Genomic DNA, 26,464 nt, shown 5'->3' with positions numbered 1-26,464 from the left:
GGGACCCGCACACGCAGAGCGAATCCGGGGGGGTTTTCTGCCCCCAGCGCCTCCCGGGGAGCCGGGACCCGCACCCCCTCCCTCACTCCTCTTCCTTTAACACTCCCCAAAGCCTCCTCCCGAGGATGCTGCCTTGGAGCATCGTCATCCGCCCCGTCCATCCGCATCCTCGGCTCGGCGGAGGGTCCGCGGGGCGGGCGGCCCCCGTGCGGGGGTGTGCGGTGTGAGAGAGAGAGAGATGCTGTGTAATTTTATCCACGCTGCACTCTGGGAGTTCACACGAGACTGATACCTTTTGCCTCCTCTGCTCTGTATCAATTGGTCGCAGATCAGGCTATTGTTGCAGGAAGCTCCTTTTATTTCTATGCTCCGTCGATCAACTGTTTTCCCCGCAGTCTCCTGCCGAAATTCAGCAGCTCCCTCCCTCCCTCTCTCCCTCCCTCTCCCTCTCTCTCTCTCCCTCCTTGCCTCTCTGTCTCACGCATGCCGTCTGTCTATCTGGAAATCCAAGGAGAAGGCTGATCACGGCAGCTGCGTGTAACACAAACAGCTGGGACTCTTCGGTGGCCTTCGCCGATGTCTATTGATTTAAGTAAATCTGAGACAGATAAAAGGGCCGGATCGAGGCTGATAAAACCTCGCCGATGCTGCGCGGCTCGGAGCAGCGTGCGCTCGGCATCTCCGGAGCGCTGCTAGCAAGACGGCTTTAATGGGAGCCCTGGTGCCGCTCGCTGCGAGCCCCGCTCTCCCCGGCAGACCGAGCGCTGCGGCCACCATGCCACGATGGTTATAATCTGGATCCTGTTCCTCACCCTGCTGCAGGAGCCGCGCTCCCCGGGGCGGGCCGCGGCCGTGCCCGAGCCCTCCGGAGCCGCCCCCCGGCCGCGCCGGGATGCGGGGGGACGCGGCGGCGTCTACGAGCACCTCGGGGGAGCGCCCCGCCGCAGGAAGCTCTACTGTGCCACCAAGTACCACCTGCAGATCCACCCCGGCGGCAGGATCAACGGCACCCTGGAGAAGAACAGCGCCTTCAGTGAGTACCGCGCTCGCCTCGCCCCGCAGCTCTGCCCCCGGCCCGGGTATGGGGAATGGGGATCCCTCGCCCGCATCAGCGGCTCTGCCCTCGCCGCTGGACGGCACGGACGGGGCGGTGGCGAAGCTGATCCTGCCCCGCGCTGCCCGGGATTAATTGTACAAAATTATAATTGCCTCCTCGGCGGGGACGCCGGGGTCGAGGGTTTGGCCCCATCCCCTCCCCTCCTTTGCCTCGCTGTCCCAGGAGCTGCCCCGCTGGCTCCTTCGGACGCGGTGCTCCCCTGTCCCGGGGCTCCCCTCGAACCGGGCGGGGAACGCCCTGCAGGGTGCGGGGACCCGACGGCCGGCCCAGGGTGGCGATGCCCCCGGTGCAGGAGGAGACCCCCAAACCACAAATTTCCCCGCCGGGGACCCTGCCCTGCGCAGCCCGGCCGAGCTGTCACTGGGGCTCGCCACGCCAGCCCTGCCTGAGCCCGGCATCTCCCGGAGCCCTCTGGAGCTGCCCGCGGGTCCCCGTCCCGTCCCAGCTTGGCTCCCGCGGGGGCTAAGTCACATCTATCCCTGTGACATGTGCCGGGCAGCGGCGGTGATTAGGATGAAAGCGGATCTGTCGGGAGTGAGCGGGTTTGTGCGAGGGCGGCAGGAGGGAGGAGAGCGGGGCTCAGCACCGGGGGAGCCCCCGGCGCCCCCGCACCCGGCCTGGGCCCCGCCACCCCAGGATGCGCAAATCCCGCCTGGTGATGGCACACAGAGATAGGGAGACCTCAGGGATGCGTCTGAAGTCCATAAAGGAAAACCACTATTTCCTAGAGAAGTCCCCCCTCGCTGTCACAGCCCGGAGGAGGCATCCTTCAGCAGCCAACCGGTGCCTGATTCAAACCAGCTGTGCCAAACCCAGCCCAGCTGTCCCAGAGCTCCCAGCAATCCAGCTCTGCACAGGGAACTTGGAACCCAGCTCTGCCTTCAGCCTTTCCAAAAGGCAGCAGGGGGTTGGGGTGCCAGGGTCACCTCTGGCTTTCAAGCACTCATAGAAAGTACAGAGCCATCAGGATGTGGCTGGAGAGCTGAGAGCAGGGTCTGGGCGAGCCTGATGGAGAGCCATGCACATACACCAGCATCCTCTGAGTCATCTGTGCCTCCATGGGTGTCCTGGCACCTTTGGCTGGATATTTGGGCAGGTGTTGCACCAGCCTGGCCTGTGACACTTCTGTTGCAGGACCCCGTCTTGGATCGCCTGAAAATGTCCTCCCTTTTAACTTGTCTCAGACAGTCCTTGTCTGGAGGGCAGCATCGGCTTCCTAAACCTCAAGTCCCTTTCATGATTATGTTCATGGCTCTAAAATGAAGCAGCTTGCTCTGGTTCCTAAATCTCAAGTCCCTTTCATGATTATGTTCATGGCTCTAAAATGAAGCAGCCTTGCTCTGGTTCACCCTCTGGAGACCTCAGCAAGGGCTTTGTCCTGGAATGGGCAGCTTTGTGACTGGCTTCAATAAGTCAAGAGCTCTTGTGTTCCTAAGCCTTAAAAAAGATTTAAAGTTTTTTATGCACATAAAGAATTAAGTGAACCTCTAGTTCAGTGTCAGATCTTTTTCATTTTTGAAGGGGTTCAATCTCAATCAGACATCTTGGGGTTTCTTGTCCACCTTGTCTCAAACAGTTCCTGCATCATCCTTGCTTTGTATTGTTAATAATAATAATAATAATAATAATGTCAAATAATAATAATTTCATCCACATGATTGCCCTGATTCTTACGTGAGCAAGTGGTAGCTGTGAGATCACACTCCTCAGGTAAGCAGCCATGCAAATGTATCTCAAAAAGTTACACCTGAGCAATAACTCATCTCCTAATTCTGTTTCGAGGTATCCTGGAGATAACTGCTGTGGATGTTGGAATCGTTGCCATCAAGGGCCTGTTCTCTGGCAGATACCTGGCCATGAACAAGAGGGGCAGACTTTATGCATCAGTAAGTTTTAGTGAAGCCTGGCACGTGCCTGTCATTTCCTGTGGAAGGAACAGGTCTAGTGGGGAGCACTGATTTCTTATAAATCCACATTTCTGGAGAAAAGTAAAGCTACAAGAGGTTTTTGCCTGGAATTCTTACAGGCAACCAGTGAGTGTATTCTTGAAGGTGGGGGAAAAGCTCTGTTCTTACCTTCTTACTGCCTGGACAGCCACAGGTATGTGGAATGTCAGAATTGTCCATGTTTTATATGGATCTTGGGTGCCTGCAGGGATGTGTCAGGTAAAGAGTGTCCTCAAGTAACTGAGCATCATTGGTGCTGCAGGAAAGCAGCCTCCTGATGGGAGTTTCCTTGCACAGAGCTTATGGCTGGGCAGTGGAAGAATTTGCAGTACTAAAAGGCAGGGCTGTGCAAGGAAAGCAAAAAGGAGAAGGTGTGAGAAGATAAAGGTGAAAATAAACACCTTATTTTACTCCTTTGACCTAATTTTTTTTTTCCTTAATCTGTGAGATAAAATCCGGGGTGTGCTGATATAAGTGGGAGCCTTGCCTCCTCAGCCCAGACAGTATTTCCCCTGAGTGAATAAAATACTTCAGCTTAGGCTTCTTCACACTCAGGGACATAGCAGGGCACATTTGTCAGCGTGTACCACACACATTATCTCCCTGCTTGAATTTCTTCCACTGTCTTTGATTACATCCCAGCAATCTTGTGATCTCTCACTGCAGGACAGCCCAAACTGTGCAGTTTCCCCATGAATCCTGGGGTGTGGAAGCAGGTTTGAAGAGGGGAAATATGGCTGAGGTGAAATTTGCTCCCTCCTAGGAGTCATTAGATGTAATTCTGTTGATTTGGGCAGCAGGACATACCCTTGAGGGATGTGATCTTTGAGGACCCAGCCTAGGTGACACAATCAACTCTGTCCCTCCCCAGGTTGACACCTTTAGCTCCAGCTTTTCAGGAATGTTCTGGCAGTGTTTACCACCCAGTTTCTTTAATGTGCCTCACGTGATGCTCTCTGATTAAGGGGGCTGTGTGTAAAGATGGGTGTTCTTTGCTACTGCAGAGAACCACACTGCAAACGATTTTGGCCAAGGAAAATGCAGCTGAAGAGGAATGAGGGCATGGTAGCTCTGCTTGCCAAAGTTAAGCCTGTCCAGTTGTTTGCTTCTGATTGAAATGGGTATATTTTTCAATGGACCTCCTCCATCAGTTCAGAACCAGCATCTGCCCCAAAGAAATTATTTGGAAGGATGATTTTTTTCAAGTTCTTTCTCATCTTTCTCTCTTCCTTCTTCAAAATAGGGGTTTTCCCCTTCAGATTGTTTACACTGAATTAAAATAAGACTAAACAAATTCTGAGCAAAAAGATCCTCTCCTAAAGTGCAGAAAAGCCAGGAGCAGGACAGCTCTGAGACTCCTTTTCTCCTGGACTTCTCTTTCTGGTGGTAGGAGCATCAGGCCATCTCCTGATTGCTCATTCTCTGGTTTGTTCATCTGTCACGTGCCAAAGAACATCAGCCATTGAAGGTTTCTGTATAACTTGAAAAGAGAATTTGTCCCCTTCCAGCTCAAGTTTGAGAGAGACTGGTTCAGGCTTGTGTTTCAGAGCTGGAGGGACAATCCAGGGAATGCTGTTCCACTCCAGCTTTTTTCACAGAAGCAGGAAGGGGTGAGGGCTCAGCTCAGGAGAAACTTCCTGTCTTTGCTTGCCTGTCCAACAACTTCACTGCTATCACTAGCCCAAGACCCTGTGCAAGGTCCCTGTTTAAAAAACCTGACTAATTCAGAGATAATTATCCAGGGAGCATTTTATGAAAGGGTATTGGAATAACTCCATTACCCCTCACTTCACCCATTTCCCCATGTCAACAAGATGGGTCTGTTGAGCCTGCAGAATCCCTTTGTGCCCTTGGCAGATTGTGACAATCCTCTGGATCTATCCCGTGTGCTAAACCCTCCCCAGCCAGAAGGGAGGCAGGCAGCAGGACAAACCCACCTACATCTGGTGGCTGTGTGGGCTCCAGCCCCACAGCATCTGAAAGCCTTGTCCTTGCAAGGGAGGGCGCTTCCGTTGCACAGCTGGGAATCCAGGACATGTGGAGTCTTTTAAAACCTTCTTAAACCCCCATCAGTGTTTCTGGGGAGTGAGCAGCACTAAAGACAAGCTGTTCATGGGGTCTAGGGCTCTTCTGGTTACCTGTGCCCTTTCCACACCCTCCAGAGAAGGGAAAATAAAACCCCACGGTAGCGGTTCCTTTCTGCCTCTGTGCTTCACACATTTTAGATGCTAAAATCTTCATCCCACAAGTGGAGCAAGGATGGGTTTGGAGCTAAGGAAAGATGGGCAGTGTGGGAGGTCCTTTGTCTGTGCTGGTTCTCCTGCTCCCAGGGAGGGGGAAGGAGTTCCTCGTGCCAGGCTTTTGCAGAGAGGTCTCTCAGTCAAGGAGCAGGGGAAAAGGGGCAATTTTGGACAGATCCTGTGAAATGTGAGCAACTGGGACGGGTGCATATTGTGCCTTACAGTTTGTGATAAAGGAGCAGCCTGGCATTTTGGAGGAGCACACTGGTAGGCAGAGTGTGCTTTCAATTTCATAAATTTCATACATTTCAAGAAGCTCCATAAAGGTACATTTTACTGCTCAAATATCCAGTCTGAACTGGCTGTAACAGACTGCAAGTGTACCTAATGACTAATACACAAATTGAAGAGACACATTTTACATTACACTGTAGAATTTTACCTTTTCAATAGATGGCAGAGGTTGATAGGCAGCAATTAAATAATCTGTCCAGTTTCACAGCTGCATTAAATTCATAAGCACAAAAAAAAAACCCATCTGAACAATCAGTAGACCTATTCACTCCTATTCACATGCCACCTCTTTGTTTTCAGTTTGGTTTTGGGGCTGCTCCCTAGGGTCTCTGGTGCACAGAGTGTGCTCACACTGCTGACAGGCAGCACCTTGTTCAGGCTCAGTGCTTCCCTCCTGCCTTCTGGGCTTTTCTTACCAAGTGTGTTGATGTCCTTGTCCTAAAACTGAGGAGAGTCTGGCTTCAGACTTTGTTGTTGCCACATTTCTCTTCCCAGAGAAAAGCAAGGCACAATACTTCCCAAGAATATTTCTGGATTTTACATTCTCTGAACCTCAGAGAAAAGAAAAACAATTCTTATCTCATTTTCTGTGCAAAAGCAGAATGTAACATGGAGATAGTTTACCCAGAGTGATGGGGTTTTTTTTCCTTGGCCTGTCAGGGCCAAGAGTGTGTGTGTGTGTTGGGATTGTTGGGGGACAGTCGCAAGATCGTGTGCAGTGGAGTGCTTGGCAGATTCAATTTTGATGTAATGTAATATAGTGTAATATAGTGTAATATAGTGTAATATAGTGTAATATAGTATAATATAATATAATATAATATAATATAATATAATATAATATAATATAATATAATATAATATAATATAATATGAGTATAATAAATATATAACTTATATTGCATTACATTATATTACATTATGTTACATTATATTATTATAACGAAGTAATTAATTAGCCTTCTGATAAGATGGAGTCCTCATCATGCTCTATAATATAATATAGTATAATAAAGAAATATATATAATATATATAGAATAATATAATAGAATATAATAATATATAATATATATAATAGTATAATAAATATATATTATATATAATATCGTCATATAATATGTCATAATATATTATATATAATATATTAATAGTATAATAAAGTAATTAATTAGCCTTCTGATAAGATGGAGTCCTCCTCATCATTCTCTCCCCTGTGTCGGGGATAAATAGTATAATAGATAATAATATAATATAAGTATAATAAAGTAATTAATTAGCCATCTGATAAGATGGAGTCCTCCTCATCATCCTCTCCCCTTCATCAGGGATAAATAGAATAATAAATAAATAAGTAAATATATATATGTATATATATATAAAAAATATATATGTATATATAAATATATATTATAATAATATAATATATAATAATAGTATAATAAAGTAATTAATTAGCCTTCTGATAAGATGGAGTCCTCCTCATCATTCTCTCCCCTTCGCCAGGGATGAATAGTATAATAAATTAATATAATGCAATATAATATAATATAATGTAATAATATATAATATATGATATAATAATAGTATAATAAAGCAATTAGTCATCCTTCTGACAAGATGTAGTCAGGTGCATCCTTCTCTCCCCTTCCTCAGGGGCAGAAATATCCGCTATATTTATATTTTTCCCCCCGTGTTTCCTCCCCAGGAGAGCTACAACGCCGAGTGCGAGTTCGTGGAGCGGATCCACGAGCTGGGCTACAACACCTACGCCTCGCGGCTGTACCGGACTGTGCCCGGCAGGGCGGGCAGCAGGCGCAGAGCCAGCGCCGAGAGACTCTGGTACCTCTCCATCAACGGCAAGGGACGACCCCGCAGGGGCTTTAAGACCCGCAGGACACAGAAATCCTCTCTCTTCCTGCCCCGGGTGCTGGATAACAAGGACCACGAGATGGTCCGGCTGTTCCACAGCAGCGCCAAATTCCGGGAGGGTCTCCTGAGGGCGCCCAGCAGGAACCAGCGCAGGAGGAGAGGGCACTGATGGGCTGGCAGGGACTGAGAGCCTTCAAAGAGCTACCAAAAGAGCTCACAGCTGTGATTGTACCGGGGGCACGAGCAGTGACAGGTTTTATACGCTCTGTGATAGAACCAAACCCCACATCGCTCGCTCGTAGCTGTTGTAGGTTTGTTACCTGTGGGGAAGGAGATGGGAGGTAAGCTGAGGCACATTCAAAGATAAATCAGCTGGGTGTAATAATTTTGCAACGGCTTTCGTGTTTTCTTTTCTTTTCTTAAAAAAAAAAAATCGTTCAATATTCATTTCAAAAGTATTTTCATTCTAACCTGCCATAGGCTATTATCTCAGTGTTGCCCTCACAGATCATATTTAACACTTACCAACTTTATGTCCACAGAGAAGCTATAGTGCTTTCATGGCTCTTCTGGCCATGAGAGGCTACATTTTTATTTTTACATAATACAGGAGTTAGAAAACTGGTGGTTTGTTTCTTTTAATTTACATATATTTATTTTTATTTTATGGCCACCTATTATCAATTATACTTTTTCCAGGACTGTCCAAGAAAAGTAAGATTGTCATCTACTTCAAACACTTCAACAGACCTTCACATTACCAGATTATCCTTGATTTTGTTAAACTAAAACTCTGAGATGCCTCACCTTGTCATTTAAATAAATGAATGGTGGTAAAGTGGCATTTGCATTGGACAGGCTTTGGCAGTATAAATCTCTTTACCAACAGATGGACCCTCTCTTAGAATAGGACTCAAATGGGTTGTGAAAGAGAGTAGGTTTGGCTTGGATATTGGGAGGAATTGTTCCCTGTGAGGGTGCTGAGGCCCTGGCACAGGCTGCCCAGAGAAGCTGTGGATGCCCCATCCCTGGAAGTGTCCAAGGCCAGGCTGGACAGGGCTCTGAGCAACCTGGGATGGTGGAAGGTGTCCCTGCCCATGATAGGCCGTGGAATGGGATGAGATTTAAGGTCCCTTCCAACCCAAACCATTCCATGCTTCCATGATTTTTTTCTGCTGTGATTCTTCTTCTGCAAAGCTGAGGGGAGTCCCCATCACAGATTCAATTTTTGAGCAATTTTAAGCTTTAAACACTTTTCTTGGTATCCAGGAGATGACAGAGTAGTACAAAGACTGAGATGTGCTTGACATGCACAAATAAAGGTCATTTCAGTGGGGTTTGACCTTGTGCTCTTCATTTCCAAGAGTTAGGTCCTAATAGTGGAGAGCTGGAAAAAAGAAAGACTGCACTGAAATAAATGCTCTATGTGAATTTAACAAAAGATTTTTAATTTAAATCTGACATTTCATAGAAACAGATAGGTGTGAATCCCATTCCTGGCCATATTGAGAAAAAAGGTCTTCTTGTGGGCTGCTTTTGAATGGACCCATTTAAATGTGCTCATTTAAAACTAGGTAGGGAAAAATCTTCCTTTCAGCAGGAGGTGAAACCTGTGAGAGAGAGAAGTAAGATGAGTTCACAGAATGAGGTGACCAAGCCTGGGTTTAGCAGTGCTTACTTCTCCATAAAGATAAAATCAGAAAGGTGTTTTTATACCAAATAATGTGTCCCATTCCTTCCAGCCTCCTATCTTTTCTGTAATATTCTAACAAAGGAGGAAAGTATGTTTCAATAAGAAAGTCAAAGGTTTCAATAAGAAAGTCAAAGTTCCTTGATCTCCATTCTTTTTTGTACTAAAATAATGTAAAAAGCCCTTTAAATGATGTACATTAAATAATGGTGCACACAGAATAGATCTAGGTTTAGAGAAGAGCAGGGAAAACCATGACTCATGGTTCCCAAATTTTCCTGCTTTAAAACAAAACAGCAAAAAAATAGTGATGGGATCTTCATGGAGTTAACCAGGCAGCCTCATGCCAGGAGCCACTGTGCAAAGAGGAAAGAGAGACACTGAAAAGGAAGCAGAAGAATCCAGATTTTCTCTTTGTTCACTGTCCTGCCAGCCACACAGGGCCCAAACTGCTGCAGGATCCAAGGTGCCTTCTGAAAGTTGGTCCTATCAGGGAAGAAAATTAAGTTTTGCCTCCTGGGCATCAGGGCTGTTTTGGGGACACTCCTGGGTCTGCCAGCTCCCTGTCTCAATTCCCAGTTGCACTTTCCCCTGGAGGTGGGAGATGACTGGGCAGGAAAGGGGGATACAGGAGCCCTCCCAGCTCTCCAGCTCCAGGAACAAAATGCAAGGGAAGGAAAGTGTCAGCAAGAAAATATCACACACAGCTGAAGGTTGAGACACACTGTTTCCTTCAGGTGTAATTTCTAAATAAACAATGTAAAACATTTCTTTTGACCACTTTCAGATTTACTTGACCTCAACTTGTAACAAAACCATGATCCATGCTCAGCTTTCTCTCCCCTAAAATTGCTGTTGTCAAGTTAATGACTACTGCCTGCTTCAGATATTTTTGATAGACCTGATGGTCTGAAGAAAATGACCAAACTCATGTTTCCCATGACACAAAGATGCATCTTCACCCCTGCTCCAAGTCCATTTCCTATCAAACCTTTGCTGTTCACTCCCAGCTTTCCTCAAGGGCAAGATTTTTTGTGCCGGCTGTATCCCTTGCTTTGCTGCACCTCTGTTGTTACCAATTTTTCCTCTTGTTCTTTTCTCCTGCCTCTCTTTTCCAGATGGCCCAGCTCCCTACCATAAAGGATCAGCAGTGGGTGATACAGGAATATCACTAATTACAAAACACCTTCTTACTCCTGCCTTTGTTTAGAGCTGCATTTCGTGCTTGTGGGAATATTGTTAGAACAATTTTCCCATAGGATATCACAACAAAGTTAAGCTTAACACATGAATTAAATTCTTATTTCAGTGGTAGTTTTTGTCCCAGCAAAGCCTAAAATACTAACACTGGAAAAGAAAGGAAAAGGGAGACAAAAAAAAATAATTAACTCATTGGACACAATGGCATTTTAACTACTGTAGGTAAGTGATGATTTTCACATCAACCTAAAACAATTTCATCCACATTCTTAGGATTTTTCTTTGCTCAGTCTCATTGCAGCAATTCAAAGGAGATGGCTTTGGGATTTGGCTTCTTTTTTTTTTTTTCTATCTTTTAAGAAACATTAATGTTCTTGTTGAAATGCTTTTCATTACAGACATTCATTGCTTAATATTCTTTTAGCAACCTTGAATTCCACAGTTCCCAGACACTGACAGGCTGAAATCCTATTCATGATAATGATCCCAGTTGTAATCTATATCCCATTTTATTTGTTTGGACCAGAACCATAGTGGATACCTTAGAGGAGGAAGTAGATTTGAGCTATTTTCTCCTTAGGATTAAAACATCAAGATGTATCTCCTCTCTTAAAAGCTCCTTGAGTGAATCCACACCTTTCCATTGTAAGGATTTTTTTATTTTGTGTTTTTTGAGGAAGATGTAAACTTTACCCCTTTGGGGGCTCCAGCATTTCTGCAAACTTCACATACTTCAGAGCACAAAGCTACTGCTGTTCTCACCCTGGAGCCAGGAGAGGATGCTCACCACAAATTCATTCATTCCCTTCTCCTGCTCTGGATGACCCTGCTTGGATCCTTGGACCCTCCCATCCACCAACCTGTCTGTGATTCAGTGGTTAGCTGTCCTTAATTCAAACTGATTATTGGTTTGTTCTCACCTTTGGATGTTCAGATTCCTGCTGGGCATTTTGGAGTCCAGCTCCCTCTCCCAGCCCCTCTGATTTCTCTCCATTCACCAACACTGTTCAGTTTGGGATCAGCAGCTCTCCAGCCCACTCCAGCCATCTGCTGTACTTCCTTTCTGTTCTCTCCCTTAAAATCACTCACTGCAGATGCAACAGAGTTGCCCAATTGGCAGGTATGAACAAGAATGGAGCAGCTGGTGTATGTACTTCCAAAAATTGTCTTTTAAGGTTGCTCTTCTGCACCATCTCATTCCCACACTCTACAAGTGTGGACTCTTGTAGAGTGTAGAGTACTCTTCCTTTTCTTCATCCCCTTCACCTCCTCCCCATGGCAAAAGTCTTTCCATTGGTGCCATTTCTAGCATTTGTAGAACCATTTCCTCACAGTTCTGTACTTTTAAAAAACATTTTTCTGTAGAAATTGTACAAATTATGGTTTTGGGGTTTTTTTTTCCTTTCCCACTCACTGACACATTACTCAAACAGGATTTGAAAGTCATTATCTTTTCATGAGGCAGAGGACAGTGAATTGAGGGGGTTTTGGCAAAATTTTCATTTGCTTGCTTCCAGACAGAAGATACACAACCTGGTCTGTGACTTGATTTATATGTGGAGCAGATTTTTTAGTTTCTTTAACCCTTGCTTTAGCTCATCACCAACCTCATGTAAAATATCCTGGCCTTTGGTGATTGTGTTGGGTCTTTTGTGGCTGTCCCTTGGTAAAAAGCAAGAGTTGTGCTTGAAACATGAACAGCTTCCCCACGCCAAAGAGCTAAGCCACAAGGCAGGAATTGTTTCCAAATTTACTCACACCTTTTTTCCTCCACTTTCTAAGCATGGATTTCCCTTCTCTTTGAGCATCATCCATTTGCCATCCTGAGGTTATATTCTGGTAATTCTGTGATATTTCTGGCTCTTTGTTTCACCACTTTATAGAGGTCTGATATTGGTTTCTACAAGCCCTGCTCCTGTTTCCTGTTTCCCTCAGCAGGAGCAGCAGTGAAATCCATTTCTATTTGGAAACTGCTTCACAGTTATTCCCCCAGCATTTCTCAAGGTAATCTTATTTAATTCCAATGAATGTACAAAATCTGTTTTTCCCAGTCACCACAAGCATGAAAATAATGCTAGAAGGGATGTTTTGTTCCTACTCTTTAACAGCACTAACCAGCCCCAAAACCCTCTCTGTTCTGAGTCCTTTTGTGAGCTCTTGGATTTCCTGCTTTGCTTCCTGACATTTCCACTTTCTTCTCTGCCTTTTTTCCATAGATGTACAACCCTCTGGAAAACAATAGGCAAAGAAATCCCTTTGGCCACACGTGTCTTCCCTTTGGACACTTGCATGGTGCTGGTGGTGGAATGGTGTTAGTTCAACTATTCAGTGGACAAGGCTTAAGTGTGTCCTATAATTGTCTGAATCAAGGATGTGGTTACACCCCCCCAGCTTTCAGAAGGTTTTCTCCCATCCAGAGCAGCTCAGGATGAGAAAAATCTCTACAACAAAGCTGTTACAACAATTGGTATTCACCATCATAACTTCAATTCACAGCCTCATCTGTAAATATGAACTCAGAGAAGCAGAAAAGTAAATATATTAAAATTGTAGCCAGGCAGGGCAATATATGAGATATCACAGAAAAATGCCTTTGTAAAACATCTCTTTGAGTTGCATTGAAAACCTTTCCCCAGAGCACTCTGCCACCACTGAGCACTGACATCCAAAATCTCCTTCAGACCCATACAATAACCTCAGAAAATAAAGCTGTTAACAACAACAATGAAAACTTTGAACCTTAGTGCTTATTTGTATCTGATACAAAGCACAAGATTCTTCATACTTGGGTGCCCATGTATCTCATAGAAACATGGAATTTTCCTCTGGAAAAAAAATGTGTAACATTAAAAATCAGGAATCCTTTTTCTGCCTCAAAAGCTGAGGGAGAGCATTAAAAGAGAAAAGTTTGCAATGTACCTCCCCAAAAGTGAATACAGACAAATTAAGCCAAACCTTTCTAAGGTTATTCGTAACAAAATCACTGATTGCCACATTGGTACAGCAAAGACATTTACACTTTTGGACTCAAAGCAAATGAGATTCCACATAACTTTACATTCCTGGAATTGAAATGCTTCAATATTCATTTCAATATTAATTACCAGTGACATGCTGAAGGCCTTGTAAAGGGAGGCATTCAGTTAGGACAGCTGTTTATGCATTATTGATGTGCAGAATTGTTTTCTAAGGATAGAAAGGATATCAGCTTATTAGTCTGCCAAAAAGATTTTGATAGGAACTGCTGAGATCTGTCTTATGAAAATAATCTGTGCACAGAGGGACCTTACTGACAGCTTTTCTTCTCCTCCTTCTTGGAATGCAAACTATTTTCCTTGGTAATAAATATAGTATCTTTCTACTGGCCACAAAAGAAGTATCTTTTAACAGGAAAATTCACCAGCAAAAAGCCTTTCCAGCCCCAAACTATTCCATGGTTCTCTGTGGAGAGGTGAGGCAGAGGGGAAGGATGCCAACCTGCCAAAGCCAGGAGACTGCAAAGGGCATCTCCCCATGAGTCAGATCCTGGCAGATATTCCTGCATCTCCTGGAGCTGAACAAGAGGATGGGAAAAGTCTTCAATCACCCCTTGGTTGCTTCTGGTCTCCTCTGCTGTACAGATCTTCAGGGACTGAAGAATTCTTGGTTTTCCTCTGTTCCATTAATGGCATTTTTAAAAATTATCATGGATTCCTGGCTGCCGCCAGTGGGGGTTTTCCAAGCAGTGAATTCCTTGGTTTGTCCCCAGGAAAACTCAGCTGCAAGATGAGCAATGTGAGGGAGGTCCCTCCTCTGTGGTTGTTTTTCACTTGTGGCACGTGGGAAATGAATTTGTAGAAAAGTTTCAAAGTTTGATAGAAGGCTTTTGTATTATGTAATTGTATACAAACTTGAAGATAAGTGAATTATAACATCTGTATTGTCTCAGCCTTCCCATAAGATTGAAAATGGAACAAAAGTTTTTAAGGCACCTCTCAATCACCCCATCTCTGGATCAGAAAAGGGCTTGATCCAACACTGGTACATCCCACCTGGAATGGGAAATGGAAGTTCTCACCCTTATCCATGATGTGGACACAACCATTAAACACAAACTGACCCAAGGGAGAAAACATTGCCAGCTGCAAATGTCCCTTTTTATTGTCACCCATTTTATTAACATGACAGCAAAAAGAAGTGACCAGCTTCTAAAATACGAAAAGATTTGACCCCAAAATAATTCATGAATAAAAGCAGGCACAAAAATATCTAGTTGTAAAAATATGACTTGAATTTGACTTATTTTTCTCCAATTTTAGGCCAAAAGTTTTTTTTTTTTTTTGTAAGCAAAAGGTGCCTTGCTTTTTGGATGTGCTCAGGAAAGAGCACTGCCCATAAGGATGATGTTGGAAAAGTTTATTTCAGCAGCATGAATTAGCAAAGCAGAGGGAAAAAGAGAGTGAGAATATGTATGAAACCCTAGAGAAATTTTGGAGCTTATTCTCCTGTGAGAACTAACTGATACAACAAAACTGAATAGCCTGGATAAGGTAGCTTTAGTCCACATATCTGCCTCCTCTTCTATTAAGGATTTGCTCTCTTCCTCCTTGGATTTTCAGAGAGGGAGAAAAATGCATTGAACTGATTGGTCTTTATTTCTTTTTAAAGCTATCTTAAACAGTCCTTTGAAGTTTGCAAGTTCAAATGTCTCCTGTTTCCTTTCAGAAGGTTTGAAGGATTTGGGAAGGTGAACAAGCAGATCTATAATTACAGAGCAGTTGATGGGAACTGCCCTCCTTTGTGAGCATTCTGGGGCCACCTCCAAATTTAGATGCTTGAAGAGAACTGTCCCGTTTTAGTCCTGCAATTGTTCAGATGCCACCACTGCATAGCAGGAGGGAAGCCTTTCTAAAAATCCAAGGAAGATCCCCTTTTTGCCACAAAACAATCAGGGGTTTTGTTCAAGGGCTTCACTTTGCGGTTAAAGAAAATATTTCTTTATTCCACAGCATCAATCCTGAATGCTGGGGTGTCTTTATTGCTGAAATATGTGGATTTGAAGAACACTGAGGAGAATTCAGAGACATCCTGGTGCTAATGCAAGTGTAAGAAACACAGGACAGTGGGAGTGGCTGCAGAACTCCTGAAGGATCCAGCCCCCTGTGGGATGTGCTGTTCCACCAGCTTGGAAATATCTCTGGCATCAGCTGCTTGATTTGCAAATTTTTGTCTTAAAAGAAAGAAAACTAGGTCTGATATTGTCAAAATATCACAAGGTCTCATACTTTGAGCTGAATGTCTGTTTCATTTGGAAATACCCTTTTTTAAAATTTGGAAATAATCTTCTTTTAGAAGCACTTCATGCAGGTTTGGTTACTCTGCCCAATAATGCATCATATGTGATAACCAGACAATAGTTTGTCTGAAATCAATTCTTATCTCTAGAAATTACTCCTTGCATGAATTTTGGAGGGAGAAATGGGCTCATTCACCAAGTGTGACCAGAATTCAGTGCCTTTGGATGCTTCATTAAGAAAGAATTGACAGCAGGTCACGGCTCCACCTTCCTTCTGTGTTTCTATGAGGAAAAGCCACACAAGTGTTACTTTAGGGAGCCAGAAGTGATCTAGGCTGAAAGAAGCCCCCTGAGACAGTGTCCCTAGAGGAGAGGTGACACTGGGCACAGCATAGCTGTGGTGTGACCCTGCGTGCCTGGTTTGCACTGCAGACACTGGAGGCTCACAGGCATGTGTTGCTCAGACCGTGAAACCAACTGAAAATTATTCTTAAATCCTTGGACATTTTTTCATGGCAACATGGGTCTAAAACTACAGCAGCAGAAACTGAGTTTATTTGTGTCCCATAGCCTGTCTGCTCCAAGTATCTGTTACCCCTTTTCAGTAGTGCACATGGAAAGAAAGCCCTCGGGATCAGATTAACTCTTTCTTTCCCCAGTTCTGAATGAAGAATGAAGCTGTATTTCAAGTGCTTTACTGGAAATGTGTTCAAAAGTAGCCGTGAAAACTGAGATTATCTATTGTATTTGATGGTAAAACAAAGCTCTTCAGAACTGAGCCACAGAGGTCTAACAAGACCTTAGAGAGGTTAGACAAGAGTTTGCTTTCTTGATAAACATTGGAGACAATCTAGGTTATGTTCCATGTAAAGAACATGTTGGTTAAACAAAGGAATAATTATTCTTTATTTTAGAAACTAGTGAAGCATTTGGTAAAAAATCTATGGAAAGACTGAAAGACACTTTGTGCCTCTCTTCTATGCAACATTGATAAAACAGAATAGGAAAGGAGACGTGGACAGGTAAAAATGCAAAGAGAGAGAAGAAAAATACTCTTAACACCTTGAGCTGCTCTTGTGGGGCCGTTTCCTCCATGAGGCTGACGGAGGAGAAAGAAGAAAAGAAGCAGGAGCAGGTGGGGAAGAAAAAAGAGAATCTGTCCTGGAGAGTCCTGCCAGGTGAAGGCCAGTGGGTTTTCATTCTGCACACACTTGCAGGACTAAAGCATTTTATCTGAGACAAAAAAAAATGCATCTTCTCACAGCAATGCCATCGTCCACTTGTCAGTGTGACCCTTCAGTTTCACTGGTTTATGAAACTTGTAGTTTCTATTTGGCCAGAGGGCAGTAGCAAAACAGGGATGTGTTTAGTGGATGCAAACCCAAGGTTTTCAGCTTTGGGTGCACATGTGTGCTTGCACTTGGAGGCCCCACAGGAAGGGAAGTTCCTGTTATCCAAGGAAACAATGGGATGAGGCTCTTGGAGCCCATCATGGGCAGGAGCCCCAGGGCAGCCCTGCAGGTGCTGGAGGGAGCAGGAGCTGGCACAGATCTGCACAGGCTCCACACGTGCTGGTGAGGAGCTAAAATAAACCAGAATAAACCAAATGCTAAGCCAAGAGCAAAGGCTGCTCCCATCCCCACTGGGTACCATGACTGTGCAGCAGAGCCAGGATTACATTTCAGGACTGGCTCAGCTCTACAACCCCGCTGCATTTCAGCTGCTCCTCAACCTTATTGGTAGCACAAGGCAACGTTTTCAAATAATTCTGCATTTCAGAGATGAGGTTTTCTTGCTCCTGCAAAGGTACAAACCTGCCAACAGTTCCAGGACTACTGGGGCTATGTGAGATTCCTTTCTACTTTTTGCTTCCAACTAAAGCAAAGGCAGGTCTCTCCCTTTCTGAGTGATTTTTGTGCAAATCTTTGCATAGCTTCAGCACACTTGTGAGAGGGGAAATGGTTTTGAGCCAACTGAATTAATTGCAAATTGATTTAATGGGTTCAGCCACTGAATCTGAGTAACCAGGGTTTTGAATAACTGAGATACTTTTCAGTGTAAGCAATAAATGCCAGGGATAGAACTGTATTATAGGCAACAGAGACTATGACTGAGCTTTGGATAATCAAGATTCTACTTTGTATCATGTATACTTTGGCAGCAGCTGATTCCTGTAGGAATAAGAAAGAAAGAACATGTGCAAACTGCAGCATGACACTGCCACTGTGACCTCGTCAACAACTTCAAGGTCATCATTTAGAAAATCCTTCAGCTTTTTTTTTTTTTTGTCGCCTGGTTACACGTGGGTTGTTAAGATTTATTACAATCATTGCTGGAGAGCACCTGCTAAATGTCAAAAGATTCCTGGGAATCTTCAAGTGTTTTGCTAAGGCAAAACTGCACCTTTTACACAACTTTCGAGAATTCAGCCTGATGGAATACAGTGCAGCCTCCACTGACTCAGGGTATTTTATGGTTCTATGATTTGATCATGCCCTAAAGCAGAAACATAACCACGAGTGGTATTCAAACATATTTGCCCTCCAGACAAACTTACCACTGTCTGAAATGATCCATTTTTGTTTCCTGGGGTTCCTGATCTATTTCATACTCTGAGTAAGGACCAGATCCTTGGCTGAAGTCAGCTGCCATTGCTGAAGCTGAGCACTTAATCAGGTGCCTAAGCACTGTCTAAATGTATTTGGAAAAATTAAATTTGACTTCTGAAATTTATCCTAAACAAACATGGAGAAAGACCTTTAAGTTCAAGTTTCTAGAGGTTTTTATTGAAAGTCACCACATGTCTTTGCAGAGACAAAGCAGTGTTCCTCTCCTACATCACCATTTTATTTTCAGCTCTGCAATTCTCTGTTTCTTTTCTTTTTTTTTTTTTTTCCTTTCCCTGAGCAGTGAAACTCTGTCTGCTTTTCAAGACTAATACACGGCCCCTGAGTGAAGGCAAGGCTGTGATTCAAATCAAGGGTTCTGTTGACATTATAATCCTTAGAAGCACAGCTGGAGCATTTCATGAACGGTAGCAAAGACCCTCCATTGATTTACTGCCTTGGTATTCCATCAGGAGTCCATGTTCTGTGTCATTGGCTGCAACTCACAAAAAATAACTCAGTGAACTTCTAATTAAGGCATTTAGCTCCTTGCCTATCTCGTAAGAAGGGAGCTGTGCTATATGTGAGATGCTGCTGCCGATTTTATGGATTCTCCCCTATTTTTATAGCAGGAGGGCTTCAGGCCCTAAGAAGGTCCTGTGGGCTATAAACAGGATAAACACTAAAGTCTCTCCCTGACCCTTCCAGCAGTGTGGGATGGCAGGAATTTTCACGTGTCTCCCCCAAGCTCTCCCCAAGTTCCTTCCCGTCCCAGTTTTACAGAAACCTTTCCCAGCCTCACCGTTCCTCGCTGCGGCTCGTCTGGGGGTCCGAGCACAAAAACACTCATCCCAGCAAAGCAGGGACCCCCAGCTCTGCTTTCTGGGCATGGAATAAACCCTTCCCTTCCTGCAGGGCCAGTCCCCAGGCACAGCATGCACGAGAGCAATTTGGGAGCCGTGCTCTTTCTCGTCTCGCCCCTCGTTCCCCGGCCGAGCTGCCAGCCCCCACTGACCTGAAGATGAGAGTTCCCTAGATTGTTTCCAGCTTGCCCCGCTGAATGAATAGCCCCGGCAGTATTTTTGGGGTGGTGACTCACCACAGAGTCATGAATGGCCCCTTAAGAGACCATCAAAAGCCCCCTGGTCAAAGGTTTTTGTTGTCCTAAGCTCCAGCGCAGTTTTCTCAGTTCATTGTCCAAGCAGAGAGTTGATACTTAAAAGGCAGCAGAGGAGAGATGCAGCCCCTGGTCTGACACCATTTCTGGTTATCCCAGCCTACAGCAACAGCCAGAACAGCCTTCCCAGGCACTGCAGGGCTGCCAAAGTGCCAGCCAGGACCTCCACTTGCTCACCTGCCTGCTGATTCCAGTGGTACTTCAGGCAGATAACCATCATGGAAATGCCAGGGTTTAGGGGTAAAGGTGTCCTGGCAGATCTGGTATCAAGTGTGTCAGTCATATTTTCTTTTTTCACCTTCAGGAAGTGCTTAATGAACTTCATTGATCCTCTCAAAAATAACATTAAGTTGCCAGGGATTGTTATCACAGTTCCTTGTACCTCCAAGTGTGATGAGATTCAACAACTTGGGCAGGACCAGAGAAAAACTGGTGTTGATGCCTGGTCTGGATTCAAAAAAGGGCTTGGAATGGCTGCAAGTTCTGGAGTTGTGTTATATTTGGACAGAAAGACAGCTGTGAAAAAGAAAAATGGCATATGTCCATTTTTTTTTTGTCTGCACTTTGATAGAAGGTGTTGCCTGTTTACCTTCCTTCATCTCTAACATTTGTGTTCTTCAGGCACCTTCACTGGGCTTCAAGCCTTGGTAAGCATCTCTCAGTGAGCCAGAGGTGCACAGCTCTGCTAAAGCCACCTGGTCAAAACCTTCCCAGCTGTCTGCTGGCACACCAAGAGCTCAGTGACACAGTGTGATTCTCTGCAGGGCCCATCAGTGCTTTATCTGACCCACATTTTTGGGACTGAGTGCGAGGCTGGGTTCCACCTTAGCAGCAATCCCTCCCTGGTGGTGATACCCCAACCACATCCTCTCAAAAGTGGGCCATTAGAGACAAGAAAGAAGTCAAAAAGCTGCAGACAAAACTTTTGAGCCTGGAAATCTCACAGGGAGACCCAGAACAGGTCTCTCCTGAACCACTTTCAGTGTTGTGGGGTGATGGAACAGGATTGAACCCTGCGAGATGTGCAGTCCCCCTGACAGAATCTCCCAGTTTAACTTCCCCTGTATCCTGTGAGAAGCTGGAAAAGTTTCTGGCAACACCAGGCAGGAGTGTAAGAATAAAATTCTGTGCGTTGGTGGAATTGCTGCAATGATTTTATCCCAGTCAATTTGCTGTGAACAACCAGGTGGACAGAGAGGCTGGGTTGCTGCTCCCTGATTCAGCTGAAAACCTTCCTCAAGGCTTTTTACCTTTCTCAGTACATTCCTTCTGAAAATGTTCAGCTGTGGTTTCTCTCACAGGCATGGAGAGGAAGAACTCTCACCATGGCTCACTTTCAGGACAACAGAAAGTTTTCTAGTCCATGTATGGCTAAAGACTAAGTGCAATGAAGCCATGAAGCATTCCAATTATTGCTCCTTTAAAGGAATATCCTAACACTGTTCTTGTCCAACAAACCAAATATTCCATCGTATTCATTTCTCTTCAAGCCCTGATTCCAATTTGGTGAAAAAAAAGTGGTGATAAAACCCCAGGATCTGATATTAGCAAAATAATGTAATGTAAAATAAAGAGAGTGTGAGGTTTATGAGTGCTTATTTGGTGGGGCTGGGGTTATCCGATGGGAGAAATACTACCAAAATCCAGTGAGATATGGTTACCAGACAGGAATCCCAGGAGATTCTGTTACCATGCAGGAATCCCATGAGACAGTATTATCAAGAAGGAATCTGTAGTATTCAGTTCACCACAAGGCAGTAATATTAGATTTTTAGAATTAAATCCTGTGGTATCTTGTTTTATAAGAGTTGGCATAGGAGGGACAGAGAAAAATGCAATGGAAGAAAGATGCCTCCCTGGAACCTGAGCTGGGAGCCTTAATTGTTACACTGATTTCCAGCTGAAATAAAGTATCACAAACTTTTCCTCATGGTCCAGAGATATTTTTACTCCACATGATATAAATAGTTTATTACTGAAATGTATTTTCATTTTTTTTCTTTGTTTTTACAAAATACAGGTTCAAGCATTAAAATGCCAAGGCATGAACACCAACATGACTATTTTTGATTGGCATAAATATCTTCTGGATTTATTTGTTTGTAATGGGTTTACTTTTGCCCTGAGCAGTATTGTTTTGTTAAAAATGTGTAAAATGGCTGTTTTACATCAGCACCAAGCAAGCTTGTGAGCTGTTCAGAGCAATACCTTACACTGCAGGGTTTTGTGATGCCTCACACCGTGTCTGCAGTGTCTGAACAACCAGAAATGTTAGAGAACTGTTTTCCTTGTATCTTTTTTGGGGTTGTTTTGTTTTGTTTTGTTTTTTTGATAGTAGTTTTGTTTGCTGTTTTGACCTGATCACAACAGGTAATTCTGAATGCTCATCATCCTTTACATAAATGTGCCATTTTGCCTGCCTGTATCATGGTACCTCTGTATGAATATTTAATCAGATAACATCTGACAGAAGTCCATTGACAAAAAGAGTTGAGTGTGAAGAGACAGATCAATTTTGTGATTAGCCTGATTAAAGGCTGAGTATGTTTTTATAGGACCTAAACCTGAATAAAGGCTGAATATGTTTTTTAGGACCTAAACCCAAATTCCAGTTGTACTTTTAATTCATCTGTATTTCTAAATAGGTCCTTTGAGAGAGAGAGAGAGCTCTGTGTTTTGGCAGGTGAGGGACACACACAGTGGGTCACAAACTCACGTGGCTCCACACAAATGGTCACAAACCTGTCAGGATGGTTCATCTTTCCAAAGCTGATTTGATGGACAAGGGAGACAGAAAAAGGCAGGCTGGTTCATCTTTCCAAAGCTGATTTGATGGACAAGGGAGACAGAAAAAGGCAGGAATTTAGGTGAGAAGTGAGAAATGAGAGTGGAAACCGATCGGAAAGAGCATTGCCAAAACATGCTGGGAAATTTTGAAAAGGAAAAGCCAACAAACTCAGGTGCCATGAATTGAGACCAAAAGCCATGAAGTGGCTTTGCAGACCCTTGTGGCTCCCTGGATGCAGTCCTTGGTGTGACACATGGCCCTGCACCCTCCTGGCTGTGCTGGCAGCACAGGTGTCACCCATGGGACACTGCCAGGTGTCCCCAGGGCTCTCTGAAGCTGCAGAAGGACTCATCCCTGGCATTCAGCTGTGCTCACAACAAGCCAAGGAGAAAGAAAAAGAGGTGGCAGGAAGGAGTATAAAACTCAAGAGGCATTAGCCTGTTTGCTGTGTTTGTGAATCCCTCTGCTTGAGTGCCTGGGAACAAGAAAGCAGGCCCAGCTGAATGGCAGGCTTAAGGAAAAGTCAGCTCAGCTTCAGAAGAGGGTGTGCAAACACTGATCAGATCTTAGCCCTAAAAGACATAATCAAACAATGCTTGGAAGACTTCTGAATGTGCTAAGTGGACCATTAGAAAACACAACACCTATAGTGGGGATGTGGGCGGCACAGAGGTACCAGGAAGATTACACAGAGAGATTACTGGTGATGACAGATGGAGAAGTCACTGGACCCATACCTGGGGAGATGCAAATCACAACCTCTGGTGCTTTTGTGATAATGATTTCAACCCTGTAGGTAATGGTTTGGAACCATTAGTGCACACACCACCGTGGCTTTACCTGTGGATGCTAATGGATTGCAGCCCTGGGGACAGGAGAATTGTGTCACCCCATGGTCCTGGGGCAGCTGAACCTCCCTCTGTGGTCTCTGTGAGCAGCTGAGGGCACCCCACACACCCCTGCTGCACTTTTGGCTCAGTGGATGACACATACCCCTGCCCAGAAGCCTATGGAAGTTTTAAGGGGGAACATAACCTGTGAGTGAACCCATAATGAAATTAATTCTCCATGTGCAGTGACCATTTTCACATGTTGCTAGAAGACAGAAAAGTCATATCTTGGAAGGATTAACAAAATTAGTACATTCAATATCAAGCTGAGAGCCAGGACAACAGTTCATGGATCTCTTGACACAATCTTTCAGGGAAATCTCACCTGAGTTCATGTAACATTTCACAAAGTTTGTCTCATCCTGCTTAACTAAATATCTCCTTCTTGGTAAAATGTGCTTCTACTTGCTTGTACTGCAAACAAATAATTCTCATCTTCCTCATTTCCCACAAATAACCCTCACCAGTGTCAATCTCACCAGCAGCACCTCCTGTGCTTCCCTGCACAGGAAGGTATTTTATTTGTATTTTCAAAAGCTTGACTGGGGAGCCACCAGTTTTGGTAGGAGTGGAGTTTTTGCAGAGAGCCTTAGTGGACTCAGTCGGAGTTTCGGAGCAGCCTCCGTGGCAAGTCACAGGATTGAGACTTGGAGCAGAAATCTGGTCCTGAATTTGGTGTGGGATTTATTGCTCAGCAACTTGGAGCACAGCGAGTCAGCAGCTGGCTCTCTAGCCAAAACACCCCGGCAAACAGAGCAGAACTGTCATGGTAACAGTGACACAGGGCGTGCTGCAATGGCACCCTGCTCTCCACAGGGAATTCCTCAGTGGTACCACAGTAAAAATTATGGCTAATAATAACCTTAATAGTAACTTTTGCTGCTACTAATAATAGCAGTAATTATATTTATGCTGTAACAACAGCGAGATATATTTGGCTGGGATTTGGTGATTCCAAATTGCTCTTTAAATGTGTCTGGCACATTTCTTTGTGACCTTTTTGTTGAGGTGCTGCAGCTCCTCCAGCAGTGTAGGGTTAGTCCGTGAGCAAAGGTGTTCTGCATTTTTTCCTCTGCAGGTGATGGAAATGTCATTCCCTTATCCCTGATTGTCACAGAAGTTTTAGAAATATGTAACTTATTGTTATTGTTCAAATAGAATAATGTTCAAATTATATAGTATTAATTGTATAGTATTGTTCAAATTCTAGTAATACTTAACTTCAAGTAATATGCAACTCTGTCATAAATGACAAAGTACAGTGTTGGTGATGCAGGAGTATTCCACAAAATACCCACAGCAGGGCATTCCCAAAAGGCAAGAAAAGAGTTCCTGAAGCCACTTTGCCAACATGATCAAATCATCATCCCTTGTATTTAGGAATTGATCCTGCAGCCTGTGTCCCTGTTGAGTTGAAAGCATCAGGAAAATTGAGAATGGGTTGCAAACCATTCCTCAGGCTTGGTAAAAAATAATCTACAACAGTGTGTGAGAGGTTTGTTCCTATGGTTCTGAATTATGACTGCACCTACAAAGCTGCTACAGGAGGGAGTCTGGGGGTAGTTTTTTGGATATACACTCCTCAATTTGTCTGCTACACTTTAGGTAAACTACTGGGATGATAGAGAGGGGTGGAGAGAAACTTTCTAAGCTCTGTCAAAATATACTGTATAACAACACTGGCCAGCACAGCTCTTCTCCCCTCTCTCCTTCATCTTCCTCATTTTCCAGCAGTGGCCCCAGCCAGTGTGAGAAAGGGCAGGGAAGTGTCAGGGGGAAAGGAAAAGATGCAAACTGACTGTAGGTGTAACACGTCCCCCTGCTGCTGTTAAGGATGACACTTCTTGCCTCTTCAGTACTCACAGTGAAAACTGTCACTGCCACCAAAACTAACATTTTATCAAATTATTTTGGCAGCAGTTCAGTGAGGACTTCCAGGCAAACAAACAGGGGAGCTCCGAGAGCTCCCTGGCTCTGCTCACTCCAACACCTTCCAGTCCTCAGGCAGTGGGATTTTCACAGTCCCTCACTCCCCAAAAAAGGCTTCTGAGCCAGGATTTCCATCCACCCTCTTAGCCCCAGGTGGAGCCCACACCAACAAACACCCACCTTCCCTGAGGCCCTTCACTGTCAGGACCTTGAGGATTGCTCTGATCTCTCCCAGGCTGGCTCTGGTTTGACAGAGCTCCAGTTCCCAGAGGTCCTGGCATGATGTCTTGACCTGTCTCAGCTGCCCTCCTTCTACAAATCAGCTGATTTTTTCCATCCTGTTTGTGGCTTGATTTTGACTGAAGTATTAGAATGATTTTCCCTCCCGCCCGTAAAAATAATAATGAAGATGATAGTGATAATATGTACATGGTGTTGTAGGCAACAGAAATGGCATTTTACATTATTATGGTGATACTTTCTCTTCCAATCCAAGAAATGCTCATAAAGGCTCCAATGTTTTTCCTTCTTCTGAAATCCTGCATTTGAACTTCAAGTGACAAGTAGCCTCCTACTGTGCTGGTCCAGCAGCTCTCAGGAATATAAACTTGCAAATTAAAAAAGCGGAAAGAAGGGGGAGAAGGAAAGAAGACAGATGAATTTTGAAAGTACGTATATTTTTTTAAGGACAGAATCCTTTTTTACCCAGTACTGGTATCTGAATTCAGCTTTCAACCAGTGAAATAAATGGATACTCTGAAAACTCCAGATAGTTTTGAAACACCTCATTCCAGCATTACGAATCTCATTAGGGGAACCAAAAGCATTTGTTTCCCTGTTGCAGAGCAGTTCTAGATGGCCACAAAGGCACTGAAACCAGCCCCTGTGGCTGCTGCCTGACTCTTTAAATACAGAACAAACTGCATGCAGTGTGTCCCTGGCAGGTCACTGGGAGCACTGCTGGGCTCCTTTTGTGGAGGAGGGTGTGCTCCAGAGGTTATTATAAGACTCCAAGACTTTGGGGTTCACAGGGCTTTTTCTGGCCGTGTCACTGAGTGAAATATTTTGTGACTGGATATAGCACGTGGCAAATAGCACAGCAGTGACTGCACAGCACTGTCTGAATTCCCTGGGCAGGGAGTTTTCCCTTGGTTGTGTGTTCTTCCCATCCTGCTGTCCTGATTCCAAGAGCTCTCGTGTGCACCCTCCATCCCTGCCAATATCGAGCATAACCCACGTGGAGTTTTGTGTCAAAATATTCATCCTCAGTGGGTGTGCTCTAAAGGAAAAACAGTGTCTCTGGTGGAACCAGACTTTGTGCAGCCACAGCTTCTTTTGGTTTATTCCATTATCCCAGGAAGTTACATGGAAATGAGCTCAGTGGCACCTTTCATGCAGTAATTCACCTGTTATTTCAGGTGCATGGTAGCAAAGGGAGAATG

The 26,464-nt window shown here is 44.4% G+C and overlaps 1 protein-coding gene across 1 annotated transcript; it reads left to right on the top strand.

Moving 5' to 3' along the window:
* Positions 1-281: 281 nt before the first annotated feature.
* Positions 282-7,883, top strand: FGF3 (fibroblast growth factor 3). The gene is made up of 3 exons (XM_054635765.2): positions 282-1,033; positions 2,900-3,003; positions 7,304-7,883. Exons 1-3 carry the CDS (start codon positions 784-786, stop codon positions 7,634-7,636), a joined length of 687 nt encoding a protein of 228 aa, XP_054491740.1. The 5' UTR covers positions 282-783; the 3' UTR covers positions 7,637-7,883.
* Positions 7,884-26,464: the final 18,581 nt, after the last annotated feature.

This window comes from Agelaius phoeniceus, chromosome 6 (assembly GCF_051311805.1).
Source record: "Agelaius phoeniceus isolate bAgePho1 chromosome 6, bAgePho1.hap1, whole genome shotgun sequence".
NCBI classification, from domain to species: domain Eukaryota; kingdom Metazoa; phylum Chordata; class Aves; order Passeriformes; family Icteridae; genus Agelaius; species Agelaius phoeniceus.
The sequence above is the reverse complement of the archived record's forward strand: the minus strand, read 5'-3'. Positions and strand labels throughout refer to the sequence as shown.

Bases quoted from the DNA above. Each gene is read 5' to 3' on its own strand.
- FGF3 (XM_054635765.2), top strand. From the start codon at position 784: ATGGTTATAATCTGGATCCTGTTCCTCACCCTGCTGCAGGAGCCGCGC. The intron at 1,034-2,899 runs GTGAGTACCGCG...TTCTGTTTCGAG, and splicing joins GGAGAAGAACAGCGCCTTCA to GTATCCTGGAGATAACTGCT. The intron at 3,004-7,303 runs GTAAGTTTTAGT...TTTCCTCCCCAG, and splicing joins GGGGCAGACTTTATGCATCA to GAGAGCTACAACGCCGAGTG.